The sequence below is a fragment of the Bos taurus genome, chromosome 10 (assembly GCF_002263795.3).
Source record: "Bos taurus isolate L1 Dominette 01449 registration number 42190680 breed Hereford chromosome 10, ARS-UCD2.0, whole genome shotgun sequence".
In the NCBI taxonomy this organism is placed as follows: Eukaryota; Metazoa; Chordata; class Mammalia; order Artiodactyla; family Bovidae; genus Bos; species Bos taurus.
Genome location: NC_037337.1, coordinates 61,065,578 through 61,082,007, shown reverse-complemented (window position 1 = coordinate 61,082,007; position 16,430 = coordinate 61,065,578). Strand labels below are relative to the sequence as shown.

The following is a 16,430-nucleotide window of genomic DNA, read 5'->3' as shown; positions in this document are numbered from 1 at the left end:
AAGTGAAAGATTAATTAGAAACGACTATACAAAGAAGATTTACACTAATTCAAAATGATACATTAATTATCTTGAGACTCTCTGGCACTTAAAATATAAGGTGAACCAGACTTCCCTGAGCATCTACTTCTTAACTTTACGATAATGCAGCATCACCATAACACACAAGAGCCATGCACAAAAACTCCCCCAAATAAAAAGCAAAGCCAAGTTGACGCTAATTCGTGGTCCAGATAATCGTTCTTAGTTCCCACACAATGTTTTTGAATATCAACTTGAAATGTTAGTGAATTTTTAAAGACTTATAAGTCCGTTCATAAATTAAACCTTGAATCTTTAAAAATCACCATTCGGTTGCATAAATTCGTTTTGTTCTACACTGTTGATATTTTAAACTCTGAATACTGGGAAATTTCCAAGTCAAGAAAAAAGCCATTGAGTCAATTCTCTTATACCACCCCACCTCCCAAACCCCAAACAAACAAAAAGTAAAACGTCCTCCCCAGCTTTTCTCTTTAAACAAGTAGTTAAACTACTTTTAAAAAGCTAGCCTGGCTCTCAATTCTCTATTGCACCTTTGCCTTATACCAAAACGGAGCCTGGACAAGACTAATTAAGCTCTGTTTCTAGATTCACAAGTGGCGTCAGGTCTGGGAGCAGGAAGGCCCCCTAGTTTTTGGACCCCTCTCCCAGCATTTCGCACTCTTTCAAGTATGAAGAAGAGGGGACAGGAAGACTGGGCCCGAAAGGGCAGAGCCGGGGCCTAGACCACTGAACGGTCCCCAAAACGGCTCGCGCGATAGGGAGGAGGCAATGAGAACCTGACGCCGGAGGCCAGAGGTGTCCTTGCAAACCAAGGAAGCGCTCGGATTTGGAGCTCAACGCTCGGGACCCCCTTCACCGCCTCCTTTACTCTCCCTTCCCCCATGCTAGAGAAGCAGGGCGCGGGCCCGGTGCGGGAAGGGGGAGGAGGTAAACTCGTCCTGTCACTGCATCGGGAGAAGCTGGAAGGAGCACATGTTCTACGGGGAGAGGCCGCGGCCGCCCCTGCCCCGGCTCCTAAAGCCAGAAACCACCTCCAGCCCCAGAGTTCTGTTCCCTGCGCCTCACCAGGTCGTAGTCCTCCTCATCATCGCACATGAAATCATCCTCCATGTCAGACATCTTGGCTGGGACGGGGAGAGGGGGGGAGGAGAAATTGGAGACAACCTCCTCCCACAATCCTCCGCGGCTCAGAGGCGTCACTCCCAGCTTCTCGCCTTCCCGACGCTCTTAGAGGAGCTGAATGTTTCCTCCCGGAACAAATGAGCTCGGTTTTGAGAGGATTCGCTACGACGCTAAAAGCGATTGCACCGTGCTCCTCTTCCTGTGAGACGGTTGGTGCCTTAGCAACTAAACCTAGCAACTAGGGAATCTTTAAGTGCCACGGATTTCAGCGGAAGGGCCTTGGAAACCTTTCGCTCTTAACGTGCGGTTTCCAGCCTCCTGGGCAAGGGAACAGTCTCCTCCCTTGCCTGGCACTCAGGAACCATTTCAGCCTGGTGAAAGTAAGAGGCAGTTTGGGACTAGAAGGCTTTCGCGGAGAAAAGTCTGACATGCCTATCCTGTGTGACAGGTAGTATTCTTTTTGCCATGATTACGGATGTGCATTTAGCCCACACATTTTGGTGGGTGGTCCTCTGATGTTTGGAAACCTTTCAGCAGCACGGTTTACACGTAATGTTTGTTATATTTGTAGTCGGCAAAACAACTCTGTAGATATCCTAAATTAAGTATCAATCTATTGAGGTACTTGAAGTTTTATTCAGTTGTTCAACGAATTATAAACTAAATTTTATTGCCTATGGGACCAAATTAAGGTAACAGTTAACATCTTTTTTTTTTTTAATGCATTATTGTTGCACAGCATCATCAGTAGAATTCGAAATATTAATAAAAATTGAAATTGACATGAAGGGAGAAAATACTGCTTTTCAAACAACATTTTCCGTATAAACTTCAGTTTTGTCCACTTGAATTCACAAATTTTATATAGTTAACAGCACAGACATAATTTCGGATGCTTGTTTGCATCTAGTTATGTAACAGCAAAGGACAATGTTTGCAATATATTGTTGCATACATATATACATATAAAAGATTATTTTAATAGTGGCATAATAAGCCCTTGGTTGAATGCAGTGTAATTTATTTAAGTGAAGTCGCTCGGTCGTGTCCGACTCTTTTCGACCCCATGGACTGTAGCCTACCAGGCTCAATCCATGAGATTTTCCAGGCAAGAATATTGGAGTGGGTTGCCATTTCCTTCTCTGGAGGACTTAAGCATGCTATTACTGTTATACATTTCGAATATTACAGTAATAACATTATTTTAAACTATTTGGAGAGAGTATTTTTGTCACTTAATTTTTTTTCTTAGGAAAAATTCCAAGAAGAGGAATTGCAGGCTGGATTTTTTTTTTTCTCGTTTTGGCAGTTACTCAGTAAATAACTGCTTTGCTTTTTTTTTTTTTTTTTCCTGGCTGCCCCAGAATACACAATCTTAGTTCTCTGACTGTGCTCCCTGCATGGGAAGCATGGATTCTTAACCACTAGATCAGTCAGGGAAGTCCCTGGATCTATTAGTAATCATTTGTTTTTGTTTTTATTTTAATAATTCAAAAGATTTTACTGGAGTATAGTTGATTTAAAATGTGTTAGTTTCAGGAGTACAGCACAGTGAATCAGTTGTACATGTACATATATTCATTTTTTTTTTTTTTTTACTCTTTTTCCACATAGGCCATTATAGAATATTTACTCGAGTAGAGTTCCCTGTGCTATACAGCAGGTTCTTATTAATTTTCCATTTTATATATCAGTTCAGTTCAATTCAGTCGCTTAGTTGTGTCTGACTCTTTGCAACCCCGTGAATTGCAGCACACCAGGCCTCCCTGTCCATCACCAACTCCGGGAGATTACCCAAACTCATGTTCATAGAGTCGGTGATGCCATCCAGCCATCTCATCCTCTGTCGTCCCCTTCTCCTCCTGCCCCCAATCCCTCCCAGCATCAGAGTCTTTTCCAATGAGTCAGCTCATTGCATGAGGTGGCCAAAGTACTGGAGTTTCAGCTTTAGCATCAGTCCTTCCAAAGAACACCCAGGACTGATCTTTAGAATGGACTGGTTGGATCTCCTTGCAGTCCAAGGGACTCTCAAGAGTCTTCTCCAACACCACAGTTCAAAAGCATCAATTCTTCGGCGCTCAGCCTTCTTCACAGTCCAACTCTCACATCCATACATGACCACTGGAAAAATCATAGCCTTGACTAGACGGACCTTTGTTGGCAAAGTAATGTCTTTGCTTTTCAATATGCTATCTAGGTTGGTCATAACTTTTCTTCCAAGGAGTAAGCATCTTTTAATTTCATGGCTGCAATCACCATCTGTAGTGATTTTGGAGCCCCCCAAAATAAAGTCTGACACTGTTTCCCCATCTGTTTTATATATAGTCGTCTGTATATGTCAGTCCCGGCCTCCCAATTTAGTAATCATTTGTATTGCCATCTTTTTGGTCATAGTTCTTAAAAATCATATTTATAGCAATAATACTGTTTATGTAGAGACAAAATTTTCCTTTCCTTCTTTTCCTCCCAATATTTTATAACGAGGCATTTTGAACATACTGAAAAATTTAAAGAATTAGTTCAGTGAACACATATATACCTCTATCAGCTTTATTTGTATGTGTGTAAGTATTCCTAGAATCAGTTGAAAGTATAAAAAGATGCACATATCATTACATATCACTCAAATGCAGCTGTGTATTTCCTAAAAATAAGGACATTCTCTTATGACAGCATCATTGTTACACAAGGAAAATTAATTATTCCCTCATGTCATCTGATACCCAGTGCATGTTCAAAATTTCCTTATTAAACATAGACTTTTAGAATTGGAAGAGCCTTTACTTGTATCACTTCAGTCTCTAAGGCTTCCCAAGCATGGAAATTAATTATAATTTTTCAAATCCCACACCAGAGATTCTGATTCAGTAGGTCTGGGGTAGAACCCAAGAATCGTTCTTGTAACCTTAAAACAATCTCCCTGTAAGTCGTAACTTATATATCCTATTTTATCTAGGATAGCTCAGTCCTGTTATCCCAGAATAATAATTATCAGCATCCATCACTCTCAAAAGTTTGTACAATAAATCACATTGATTACTCTATCTTTAACCCATACTTCTTGAGAAGAGAAAATAGAATCCCAAGGTGATTAAGAACTTTGCTCAGAGTAATCAGCTACATAGTTTTGCATTTTTAAGTCAGTATAGTAATTCTGAAATGATCTATTAATCATGTGGATATGATCATATGTAATAAAACTGCACGTTTATTTACATTGAATTTATTTATATATTTTGATGCCTTTAAATGTAATTCCTTAGTTCTTCAATGTGGAAAAATTATTCAAGAAGTTCGTTACTAGGAGCACTAGGAAAAGTGCAGCCACATTTTGAGTGTAATATTCTTGGCCTCCAAATTTCACACAGTTAGTCTGGAAATTTTCTGAGAGTAGTTGAAAAGGTTTTCACAGTGTTTAGCTCACTGCTTGGGTACACAAATGCAAATGAATATTTGCTGTAGAAATAAACACGTCAATTTTTCTATGCAGGCGATGCCCTTATATTATATATATCTACACATCAAAATCTTTTTCTGTCCTCAAAACTTCATTTAAATATCACTTCATTCACATATCCTATCCTAAATACTTTGTACAGTTAAGCTATTCTCTTTTTCTTGACATCAATTTTATTCAGCGGTAAAGTAAAAAGTGGAAGTCACTCAGTCATGTCGACCTGTTTGTGACCCCATGGACTGCAGCCTGCCACGCTCCTCTGACCATGGAATTATTCAGGCAAAAATACTGGAATGGGTTGCCATTCCCTTCTCCATGGCACCTTTCCAACTCAGGGATCAAACCCGAGTTTCCTGTATTGCAGGAAGATTCTTTACCATTTGAGCGACCAGCGAAGCCCCAAAGATGGATGGGTCATGGTAGAGAGTTTGGACAAAATGTGGTCCACTGGAGAAGGGATTGGCAAACCACTTCAGTATTCTTGCCTTGAGAACCCCATGAACAGTATGAAAAGGCAAAATGATAGGATACTGAAAGAGAAGCTCCCCAGGTCCATAGGTGCCCAATATGCTACTGGAGATCAGTGGAGAAATAACTCCAGAAAGAAAGAAGAGACGGAGCCAAAGCAAAAACAGCACCCAGTTGTGGATGTGACTGGTGATTGAAGTAAAATCTGATGCTGTAAAGAGCAATATTGCATAGGAACCTGGAATGTTAGGTCCATGAATCAAGGCAAATTGGAAGTCATCAAAAAGGAAAAGGCATGAGTGAACGTTGACATTTTAGGAATCAGCAAACTAAAATGGAGTAGAATGGGTAAATTTAATTCAGATGAACATTATATCTACTACTGTGGACAGGAATCCCTTCAAAGAAATGGAGCAGCCATCATAGTCAACAAAAGCGTCCAAAATGCAGTACTTAGATGCAATGTCAAAAACGACAGAATAACCTCTGTTCGTTTCCAAGGCAAACCATTCAGTATCACGGTAATCCAAGTCTATGCTCGGACCAGTAATGCTGAAGAAGCTGAAGTTAAATGGTTCTGTGAAGACCTACCAGACCTTCTAGAACTAACACCCAAAAAAGATGTCCTTTTCATTATAGGGGACTCGAATGCAAAGTAGGAAGTCAAGAAACACCTGGAGTAACAGGCAAATTTGGCCTTGGAGTACAGAATGAATCAGGACAAAGGCTAATAGAATTTTGCCAAGAGAATGCACTGGCCATAGCAAACACCCTCTTCCAAAAACACAAGAGAAGACTCTACACATGGACATCACCAGATGGTCTACATCAAAATAGGCTTGATTATATTCTTTGCAGCCAAAGATGGAGAAGCTCTGTACAGTCAGCGAAAACAAGACCGGAAGCTGACTGTGGCTCAGTTCATGAACTCCTATTGCCAAGTTCAGACTTAAATTGAAGAAAGTAGGGAAAACCACTATACCAGTCAGGAATGACCTAAATCAAATCCCTTATGATTATACACTGGAAGTGACAAATAGATTTAAGGACCTAGATCTGATACAGTGCCAGATGAATTATGGGTGGAGGTTCGTGACATTGTACAGGAGGCAGGGATCAAGACCATCTCCCAGAAAAAGAAATGCAAAAAAGCAAAATGGCTGTCTGGGGAGGCCTTACAAAAAGCAAAGGAGAAAAGGAAAGATATACCCATTTGAATGCAGAGTTCCAAAGAATAGCAAGGAGAGACAAGAAAGCCTTCCTCAGTGATCAGTGCAAAGAAATAGAGGAAAACAACAGAATGGGAAAGACTAGAGATCTCTTCAAGAAAATTAGAGATACCAAGGGAACATTTCATGCCAAGATGGGCACAATAAAGGACAGAAATGGAATGGACCTAACAGAAGCAGAAGATATTAAGGAGTGGCAAGAATACACAGAAGAACTATACAAAAAGGATCTTCACAACCTAGATGATCACGATGGTGTGATCACTGACCTAGAGCCAGACATCCTGGAATGTGAAGTCAAGTGGGCCTTAGGAAGCATCACTATGAACAAAGTTAGTGGAGGTGATGGAATTCCAGTTGAGCTATTCCAAATCCTAAAAGATGATGCTGTGAAAGTGCTGCACTCAACATGCCAGCAAATTTGGAAAACTCAGCAGTGGCCACAGGACTGGAAAAGGTTGGTTTTCATTCCAATCCCAAAGAAAGGCAATGCCAAAGAATGCTCAAACTACTGCACAATTGCACTCATCTCACACACTAGTAAAGTAATGCTCAAAATTTTCCAAGCCAGGCTACAACAGTATGTGAACCGTGAACTTCCAGATGTTCAAGCTGGTTTTAGAAAAGGCAGAGAAGAACCAGAGATCAAATTGCCAACATCTGTTGGATCATTGAAAAGGCAAGAGAGTTCTAGAAAAACATCTATTTCTGCTTTATTGACTATGCCAACACCTTTGACTGTGTGGATCACCACAAACAGTGGAAAATTCTGAGAGATAGGAATACCAGACCACCTGACCTGCCTCTTGAGAAATCTGTATGCAGGTCAGGAAGCAACAGTTAGAACTGGACATGGAACAACAGACTGTTTCCAAATAGGAGAAGGAGTACGTCAAGGCTGTATATTGTCACCCTGCTTGTTTAACTTATATACATAGTACATCATGAGAAACGCTGGGCTGAATGAAGCACAAGCTGGAATCAAAATTGCTGGGAGAAATATCAATAACCTCAGATATGCAGTTGACACCACTCTTATGGCAGAAAACGAAGAAGAACTAAAGAGCCTCTTGATGAAAGTGAAAGAGGGAGAGTGAAAAAGTTGGCTTAAAGCTCAACATTTGGAAAACTAAGATCATGGCATCTAGTCTCATCACTTCATGGCAAATAGATGGGGAAACGGTGGAAACAGTGACAGACTTTATTTTTTTGGGCTCCAAAATCACTGCAGATGGTGATTGCAGCCATGAAATTAAAAGGTGCTTACTGCTTGGAAGGAAAGATAGACAGCAACTAGACCAACCTAGACAGCTATATTAAAAAACAGAGACATTACTTTGTCAACAAAGGTATGTCTAGTCAAGGCTATGATTTTTCCAGTGGTCATGTATGGATGTGAGAGCTGGACTATAAAGAACTGAGTGCCGAAGAATTAATCCTTTTGAACTGTGGTGTTCGAGAAGACTCTTGAGAGCCCCTTGGACTGCAAGGACGTCCCACCAGTCCTTCCTAAAGGAAATCAATCCTGAATATTCATTGGAAGGACTGATGTTGAAGCTGAAACTCCAATACTTTGGCCACCTGATGCGAAGAACTGAGTCATTGGAAAAGTCCCTGATGCTGGGAAAGATTGGCAGGAGGAGAAGGGGACGACAGAGAACGAGACGCTTGGATGGCATCCCTGACTCAATGGACATAAGTTCAAGTAAACTCCGGGAGTTGGTGATGGACAGGGAGGCCTGGTGTGCTATAGTTCATGGGGTTGCAAAGAGTTGGACACGACTGAGTGACTGAACTGAACTGAAACTATACACAATTAAATGCACAGTTTGATGATTTTGACGTGCATATATACCTGTGAAATCATCATTACAACCAAGATAATGAAGATACTATTTATCACTGCAGAAGTTTCCCTATTGCCCCTTGATTATCAATGGTTCTCCTCCCCTCACTTTTCCTATGCAACCACTGATCTACTTTTTGTCACTGTAGGTTACATTTTCTGGAATTTTGTTTAAATGAATCATATAATACGTATTCTCTTTTGCCTGATTTATTTCAGTCATTATAATTATTTTGAGATTCATCCATGTTGTTGCATGTATCAACTGGTTGTTTCTTTCTGTTGATGAGGTTTCCCTTGTTGAATTTTTTTTTTTTTTTTTTGCTATGCTGTGTGGCATGCTAGATCTTAGATCTCTGACCAGGGATTGAACCTGTGCCCCCTGCAGTGGAAACACAGAGTCTTAACCACCGGGCCACCGGGAAGTCAGTCCCTATTGATGGATATTTGAGGATTTTTTTTTCTCAGTTTTTGGCTTATGTAAATAATTAGAGGTATTTGTTTACAAGTTTTTGTGTGGACATATGTTTTACTTCTCTTGAGTAATGTTGTAGACAGACTCTTAAGGTACATGTGCTTGTGTAGTCCCTTCCACCTTGAATGTAGATGGGATCTGTGGTTTGCTTTGTTCCCTCCCCCAGCTTTATTGAGTTATAATTGACAAATAAATGCGGCTTGTTTCTAACCATTAAGATAGAGCAAAGGTGATGTACATGATTATGTGTATATGATTACATTACACTAGTTTATAAACTCATCTTGTTGAGGAGAGACTGTCTCCCTTGCTGACTTTGAGAAAGCATTGACCATGTTGTAAAAGACCACGTGGCAAGAAGCTGAGGATGGTTACCTGGCCGATGGTCAGCAAGACACTGACTTTTAGTCTGATGATGCACATGGAATTAAAGCTGCTCGCGGGACTTCCCTGGTGGCGCAGTGGATAAGAATCCATCCACCTGCCAGTTCAGGGGACACAGGTTCCATCCCTAATCCAAGAGGATCCCATATGCCGTGGAGCAACTAGGCTGGTGTTCCACAGGACAAGCCATCACCACAAGAGGCAGGCACACCACAACTAGGGAAAGCCTGCACAAAGCAACAGACAACCAGCACAGCCAAAAAGAAAATAATGAATTAAAAAAAAAAAAGCATCTAGCAACCATGTGATCTTGGAAATCAAAACTTCCCCTGTTGGGCCTTAGATAAGACTTTGTGAGACCCTCAAGCAGATGACCCAGCTATGCTCTTCCCTGACTTCTGAACCACAGAAACTGTGGATAAGCAGTCCGTATTATTTTGTACTGCTAAGTTTGTGGTAATGCTGTTGTGCAGCCATAGATATGAATGCAGGTAAATATCTAGTGGTGGGATGATTGGATTGCAAATATGTCTATGTTTAACTTTTTAAGAAACTCTCAAATTGTTTTCCCAACTGTTTTTGCCATTTTGATTATCCACCAGCATTGTATAAGATTTCTACTTGTACCACATCCTTGTCAACGCATAGTGTGGTCAATTGTCTTAATTTTAGCCACTCTGGCAGGAGTATAATTGTGGTTTTGATTTGCATTCCCTAGTGACTAATGCTGAATATCTTTTCATGTGCTTATTTGCCATCAGTTTTTCTTTGGTGAAGTATTGATATCTCCTCAGTCCTTTTGACCATTTTTTAAGTTTCTTTTGTATTTTATTTTTATTTTTTTATATTGGAATATAGTTGATTTACAATGTCATGTTAGTTTCTTGTGTACAGCAAAGTGAATCAGTTATACATGTGTCTACTTTTTTAGATTCTTTTCCCATATGGACCATTACAGAGTATTGAGTAGTTTCCTGTGCTAGTGTGTATATGTCAGTCCCAATCTCTCAGTTTATTCCCCCAACCCATTCCCTGGTAACCATAAGTTTGTTTTCTCCATCTGTGACTACTTCTGTTTGGTAAATAAGTTCATTTGTACCTGTTAAAAAAAATTCCACATATAAGCCATATATTTGTCTTTCTGTGTCTTACTTCATTCATTGTGACAATCCCTAGGTCCATTCTAGTTGCTGCAAATGGCATTATTTTGTTCTTTTTACAGCTGAATAATATTCCATTGTATATATGTACCACATATTTTTTATCCAACCCCCTTTTGATGTACAAAATTAGATTGCTTTAGTAAATGTGCTGCCAAAGTGAGCATCCTTTTGCCCACTTTTAAATTGGATTGTCTTACTACTATTGAGTTGTAAGTGTTCTTTATGCTTTTTGTTGTATTTAAGGATTATTTGCCACACTCAGGTGTACTAAGATTTATGTTTTCTTCTGGAAGTTTTATGTAGTTTAAACTTGTACATTCAGATCTATGACCTAGTTCAAGTTTAATTTTTGTATATACTGTGAAGGAAATGTAGAGGTTTATTTTTTTCTGCATATGGTTATCAGATTGTTCCAGCATTATTTGTCCAAAAAAATAATCCTTTATTGAATTGTCTTGGCAGTTTTATCAAAGGCAATAGACCATTTGATTCCCAACAGAATTTGACCCTTAAAAATATGTTTTTGATAATTTTATGTTATCCTATATTATGATTATTTTGTATTTATTCTTTATTAAACTGAAAGCTCCTTGAGGACATAAATATCTTACTTATTTCTGAATCCCCTGACACTCAGCATTCTCAGTGAAAATGTGATGTATTTAAGTATATTCTAGCATTCCTGATTCCTCACTGCTAGATTGAGACATGTGGTTACCCCAAACAGGCTCATGATTTGGAGTCCTTTCAGACTAATTGTCTAAAGATTTTTTTTTTTTTTTACTACATTTACTTAAGCTGAACACTGTATGTTAAAAGGGCAGAAAAGCGGAGGACTCTTTGTATTAGTCAAATCTGGACAGGAAACTCATGGTTTACTGGAGAGAAAGTGGGGTGGTAACTGAAAAGAGTTTACTGAAAGAACTATTTACAGAGAGGGGATGGGGCTGAGGAACTTTCCCCACAAGGATGGTGAAACACACAGGGACTAGCAACTGTCTGGAAATCCCATTTCTTGAAGGCTTAAAGGGGCAGAGGGAAGAAATAGTTTTACCAGAGCCCAGCAAGAGAGGGAGTCCTGGAAGACGGACCCTCCAACAGCAGCTGTGGTTATAGGGAAACACAGCTACTGCCATAACTATGGCAAAGGTAAGGTGGAGCAGGTGAATTTATGTGTGTTTGTAGTGGAGAGGGGGAGTGGTAGATATCTCAATTTCTCTATTTACTATCCTCTAACATCCTGCTAGTGACCAATCCCAACCAGAAGCCAGAGGTAAAGGAGCCCAGGTACCATCTTTAGAGATCAGTTTCCAGGAGGGTAGAGAAGGGTGAAAAATGGATCCAGAAATCAATTGGGGGAGTAAACAGTATAACATATGTCATGCAATTCAGCTGTAAATTATATACTTTACTCAGGGAAGGAACTTTCTCTCCTTCAAAGGCAAATTGCTGACTATTGTTGGAGCATATCTCTTGATTTTACCAACCAACCTAAGTGGCTTTTCAAAATGTTATTTCTACTGACATTTAATACCCACTGTTTCTTGAGGGGACCTCTGATAAGTACACTTTGCATGATCTCATTACATTTCCACCTTATAGGCATGATAGGAGGGGCTTCCCAGGTGGCTCAGTGGTAAAGAATCTGCCTGCCAATGCAGGAGATGCAGGTTTGATCCCTGGGGTCAGGAAGATCCCCTGCAGGAGGATAATGGCAACCCACTCCAATAACCTTGCCTGGAAAATCCCATGAACAGAAGAACCTTGCAGGCTACAGTCCATGGCGTCGAAAAGAGAATGAATGACTAAGCACGCACACAGGCATGATAAGAGCTTTCTTTTTTTTACATTGGCTTTCGAAAAATATCTCTTGCTAAATGCAGTTACACAAACTTAGCAATGTTATTTGCCATTTTCATATCTCTAATGCCCATTCATGTTTATTCTCACCCAAAATGGTGACCGTACCTCCCTAGTTTTGTGTCATGAACGCACTTTTTTTTTTTGGCCATGCCACATGCAGAATTTTTGTTCCCTGACCAAAGATGGAACCCATATACCCTGCAGTCAAAACATGGAGTCTTAAACCACTGCACTGCCAGGGAAGTCCTTGAATGCACTTTTCAGCAGGAGGTATGTGTGGAGTCCAAGTAGGGAGCTGACACAATTATACTATAATTCAAAGATCGTTTTTGTTTCTTTTCTTTACCGAAATCAGCAAGTTCTTCCAGTATGTTTTGCATTAATCCTTCTGTGATTCCCCTGTCAGCTAAAGCAGCACAATCTTCAACTGACAATTGACAGATAATTTGTGCATGGAATGCTGTAGCTGTATTCCCTTTGCTATTCCCCATACAACCTCCTTTTAATTTTGGGGACTATCAAACTTCTACTTTTTAACAATTGACTTCAGATTTCAGAGATTCTTGTTTATTCCTTTTGACTTCTTTTAAACCAGAGCTTTCCCCTATTTCCTTCACATTTTTCCTACTTCTCAGAATCTATACCTATCTTGTCTCTACCCCTAGTCTTTCGTCTCTATCCTTATTCTTATGTTAGTTTATAATTTAGACTTTAAACCTTATTGTAAGTGTGGCCATGTGTAAAAGGGCTTCCCAGGTGGCTCAACAGTAAAGATTCTGCATGCAGTGCAGGAGCTGCAGGAGATGCAGGTTCCATCCCTGGGTCGGGAAGATGCCCTGGAGGAGGAAATGGTTGCATTCCACTCCAGTGTTCTTGCCTGAAAAATCTCAAGAACAGAGGAGCCTGACAAGCTACAGTCCATGGGGTCACAAAGAGTCAGACATGACTGAAGCAACTTGAGCACACCAAATGAAAAAATAAAGAACTGAGAGGTTCAAGATTTGTGAAATCAGATAGGTCTAATAAGGACCAAAGGAATATCTTAAAATTGAAAAAAGAACAGCATTTTTTCACTTCATAAGGTTGTTGGGAAGATTTAAAGAGAATAATAATATGTGAAATGCTTACTTAAATATCAGGAAGCCTGGCATAAGGAAGATAGCATAAGAAAGCAATGTTAATTTTGGTTTTTGGTTTCTATTAGGAGTTCTTTAGTAGTTTGAAAATAAGTTATTTTAAGAGCAATGTTTTATTAAAATTACAATGTATACACTTTAATTTGGGGACAAAAGTTACTAATTGTCTCAATAATTTTTTAAAGCATACTTCAGTAAGGTCTCAGGGTCTCACCAGAGGTCACACATTCAGAATAGGCTGGGGTAGGAGTCTAGGACCTGGGTTTTCATTCCAGCCTTTACTCTTTCACTTTGGGGCCATCATTTCAAAAAAGCGAGTTTTACTAGTTGCTCTAAAAGGTGCTTTCTAGTCTGTATCAGTTTTGCTGAGACTACAATAGAAATGTATTCAAGATTTGCCTAATAATTTGTCATCATGTTTCATTTATCAGAGTTAATATTTGACCATCAAATACACATTTAATAGAAAATATTCTTTTATGAATGAGAGTATCAATAGTCAATATTTTCTTTCTCTTTCTTTTTGCCACACTGTGCAACTTGCAGGATCTTAGTTCCCCAATCAGAGATTGAATCCTAAACCTAGACCCCAGTAATGAAAGCGCTGAGGACTGCCAGAGATTTCCTTTATGGTGCTTTCACTGCTGGGGCCAGGTCTGGGGTTCAATCCCTGGTCCAGGAACTAAGATCCTGCAAGTTGTGAGAACAAACAAAGCATATAAAATGAGCTTGTTTGGGACAATTTTTAAAACAGTATTTTCAGAACTTCAAAATTTACCTATTTTTCAATGACCATAGAAAATGTGTTAGAAATATATCTGACATACTTTCCTTTCCCATATTTACTGATGTTCCTAAGAATTTTACATTTTTTTTCTCACTTAGGGTCTTTCCACATTCAAACCTATTTACAGAGATGACAGTAAGTGACCCTTGCTGCTACTGCTACTGCTAAGTCACTTCAGTCGTGTCTGACTCTGTGCGACCCCATAGAAGGCAGCCCATCAGGCTCCCCCATTCCTGGGATTCTCCAGGCAAGAACACTGGAGTGGGTTGCCATTTTCCTCTCCAGTGCATGAAAGTGAAAAGTGAAAGCGGAGTCATTCAGTTGTGTCCGACTTTTAGCGACCCCATGGACTGCAGCCTACCAGGCTCCTCCTTCCATGGGATTTTCCAGGCAAGAGCACTGGAGTGGGGTGCCATTGCCTTCTACTCAAGAGTAAACCACAATAACCATCCTACTGGGATTTATTGGGGTTCAAAAACAGAGATATAACTGCTTCATTTCAAAGTGATAAGGAGGGACTGAAATAATAGTGAGAGAGGAGCTCTGAGACCTGGAGAAGGCAATGGCCACCCACTCCAGTACTCTTGCCTGGAAAATCCCATGGACAGAGGGGCCTGGTAGGATGCAGTCCATGGGGTCGCAAAGAGTCGGACACGACTGAGTGACTTCACTTTCACTTTTCACTTTAATGCATTGGAGAAGGAAATGGCGACCTACTCCAGTGTTCTTGCCTGGAGAATCCCAGGGATGGCGGAGCCTGGTGGGCTGCCGTTATGGGGTCGCACAGAGTCGGACACGACTGAAGCAACTTAGCAGCAGTAGCAGCAGCAGCTCTGAGACCAGACCAATGTTGTTTCTATGATGTTTCATTTACAGTAACAGCTCAGGGTGCCGGGAGATACAGTCCTTTTAGCTAGTCTTTGACACTGTCAATTCATACTTCAGCCTTCATTTCCCTTTTACCCTTCCCCAACACACACATATAGAAGTTCAGGAATGGCAAATTGTTGAATGTCTCTGGGGTATGCCAGTAATCTTATTGTTTTGGGCATGTCAGCCCAAACTTCTTCAAATAGGAAAACTTAGAATAGGTGTATCGGTACCTGGCTTCACATGGGTTTAGTCTCAGCATTCAGAGATACAAAGTACACTACAGCGTTAATAGACTTGCAGTTTAATTCAAGTTTTGCTACCAATTAACAGTGCAACCTTAAAGGCAAGTCACTTTACCTTTCAGTCATTCATTCAGCGCATCTTACTTGCTGATTAGAAAACCAGTCTCCCAAGTACTGTTCTGGGTGCTGGGGATTCACACTTGCTACCTTCAAGTTGTTTACCTTCTAGTGGTAGTGATGGTGAAAGTGGTGAGACAGACAATAAATACGTGGAAGTTGTGAGAACAATGAAGGAAAGCAGTAATATAATAAGAGTGACGAGGTGGATGGGGGTGGTGTGCTTCTTGAGATACAGTGAGATGTCTCTAGGCAAGTGAAAAAGCAAGAGTATCTGGCATTTGGAAAGCCATGTATTTTCTTCTTTTAATTATTATGTTCTGGGAAGGCCCACCAATGCCTCTATTCTGGAAATAAATGCAAATATGTTTATGTCAAGCTCCACATCAATTTGATAGTCTAATTTTTGAAGTAATCTATTTAAGAAGAAATAAGTAAATATTTTAGTGTTATTTTGAGGAAGTTGCTGCTGGCCATTAAAGAAAAAAAAAAAAAAAGACCCTCTAACAATAATAATAATAATAAAAGCAAACTAAGGTGCCAAGTTATAATTCTGTGCTCAGACTTATGTCCAGGATGCAGAAAGAAAACCTCCTTATCTGTGCTGGGCTCAGGGGCTCAGAGCAGCAAGGCCGAAATACCTGACAGCTGTCGGGAAGGCTCCGAGCCCCAGAGCCCAGGGAGGAGGAGCCACGGGAGGGGCCGACTGGAAGCAGCCACCTCAGCGAAGAGGCAGGATTTCCGCGGGGTGAATGCCGGTGTCTCCCGGAAGAAAGGGCTCCTGCTGCAGATGTCCCGTGATTACCTCGGAAGTCTTGCTTCGCCGGTTGAAACTGCAGAATAAAGAAGGATTAGCAAAATATGGCTACGGAGTGCCCTGCCGTGCGTCGAGTCCAAGTGGCGGAACATCCCAGGTGGGGGAGAGGACATGCCCGCGCTTTCGGATTGCTTGGGTTGGATAGATGTAGAGGCTGTCAGGGCTTTCGGCTCTTCCAGAAGCAGACAGAATCCTTGGGATGTTACAAGGTCACTTGGCTGGGACCGCGCCGTAAAGTCTGTCCAACCTTGTTCACTACCAAGGTGTGTGTCTTGCTTCACCCACGCAGATCCTTCTTTCCCTTGCAGAAGGGTGGGACACTTTTTGCTGGGCTTCAGCAGAAAAACCCAAATTAATTTTCAGCCTCTTCTTTCTTTGTTTTGCCTGCCAGCTGATAGTACTTTTT

General features: G+C 40.6%; 2 protein-coding genes across 9 annotated transcripts in view; one reads left to right on the top strand and one right to left on the bottom strand.

Moving 5' to 3' along the window:
- COPS2 (COP9 signalosome subunit 2) overlaps positions 1 to 1,240 on the bottom strand; it is a 33,194-nt gene extending 31,954 nt beyond the window's left edge. For 4 of the 5 annotated variants that reach the window (XR_009496018.1, XM_059890183.1, XM_005211892.5 and 1 more), the window contains exon 1: positions 1,111 to 1,176. Coding sequence is in view for 4 of the 5 variants with exons in the window: in XM_005211892.5 (XP_005211949.1) it covers positions 1,111 to 1,164 (54 nt within the window). In the remaining variant the exon portion in view is untranslated. Of the gene's footprint in view, positions 1 to 1,110 lie in introns of all 5 variants that reach the window. The other variant, NM_001076279.3, reaches the window with a different exon arrangement.
- A 232-nt stretch (positions 1,241 to 1,472) lies between these two features.
- Positions 1,473 to 16,430, top strand: part of GALK2 (galactokinase 2) — a 155,926-nt gene continuing 140,968 nt past the window's right edge. For 2 of the 4 annotated variants that reach the window (XM_005211831.5, XM_059890523.1), the window contains exon 1: positions 15,953 to 16,121. In XM_005211831.5, the coding sequence (XP_005211888.1) occupies positions 16,069 to 16,121 (53 nt within the window). In that variant the 5' untranslated portion in view covers positions 15,953 to 16,068. 4 annotated transcript variants of the gene reach the window in all.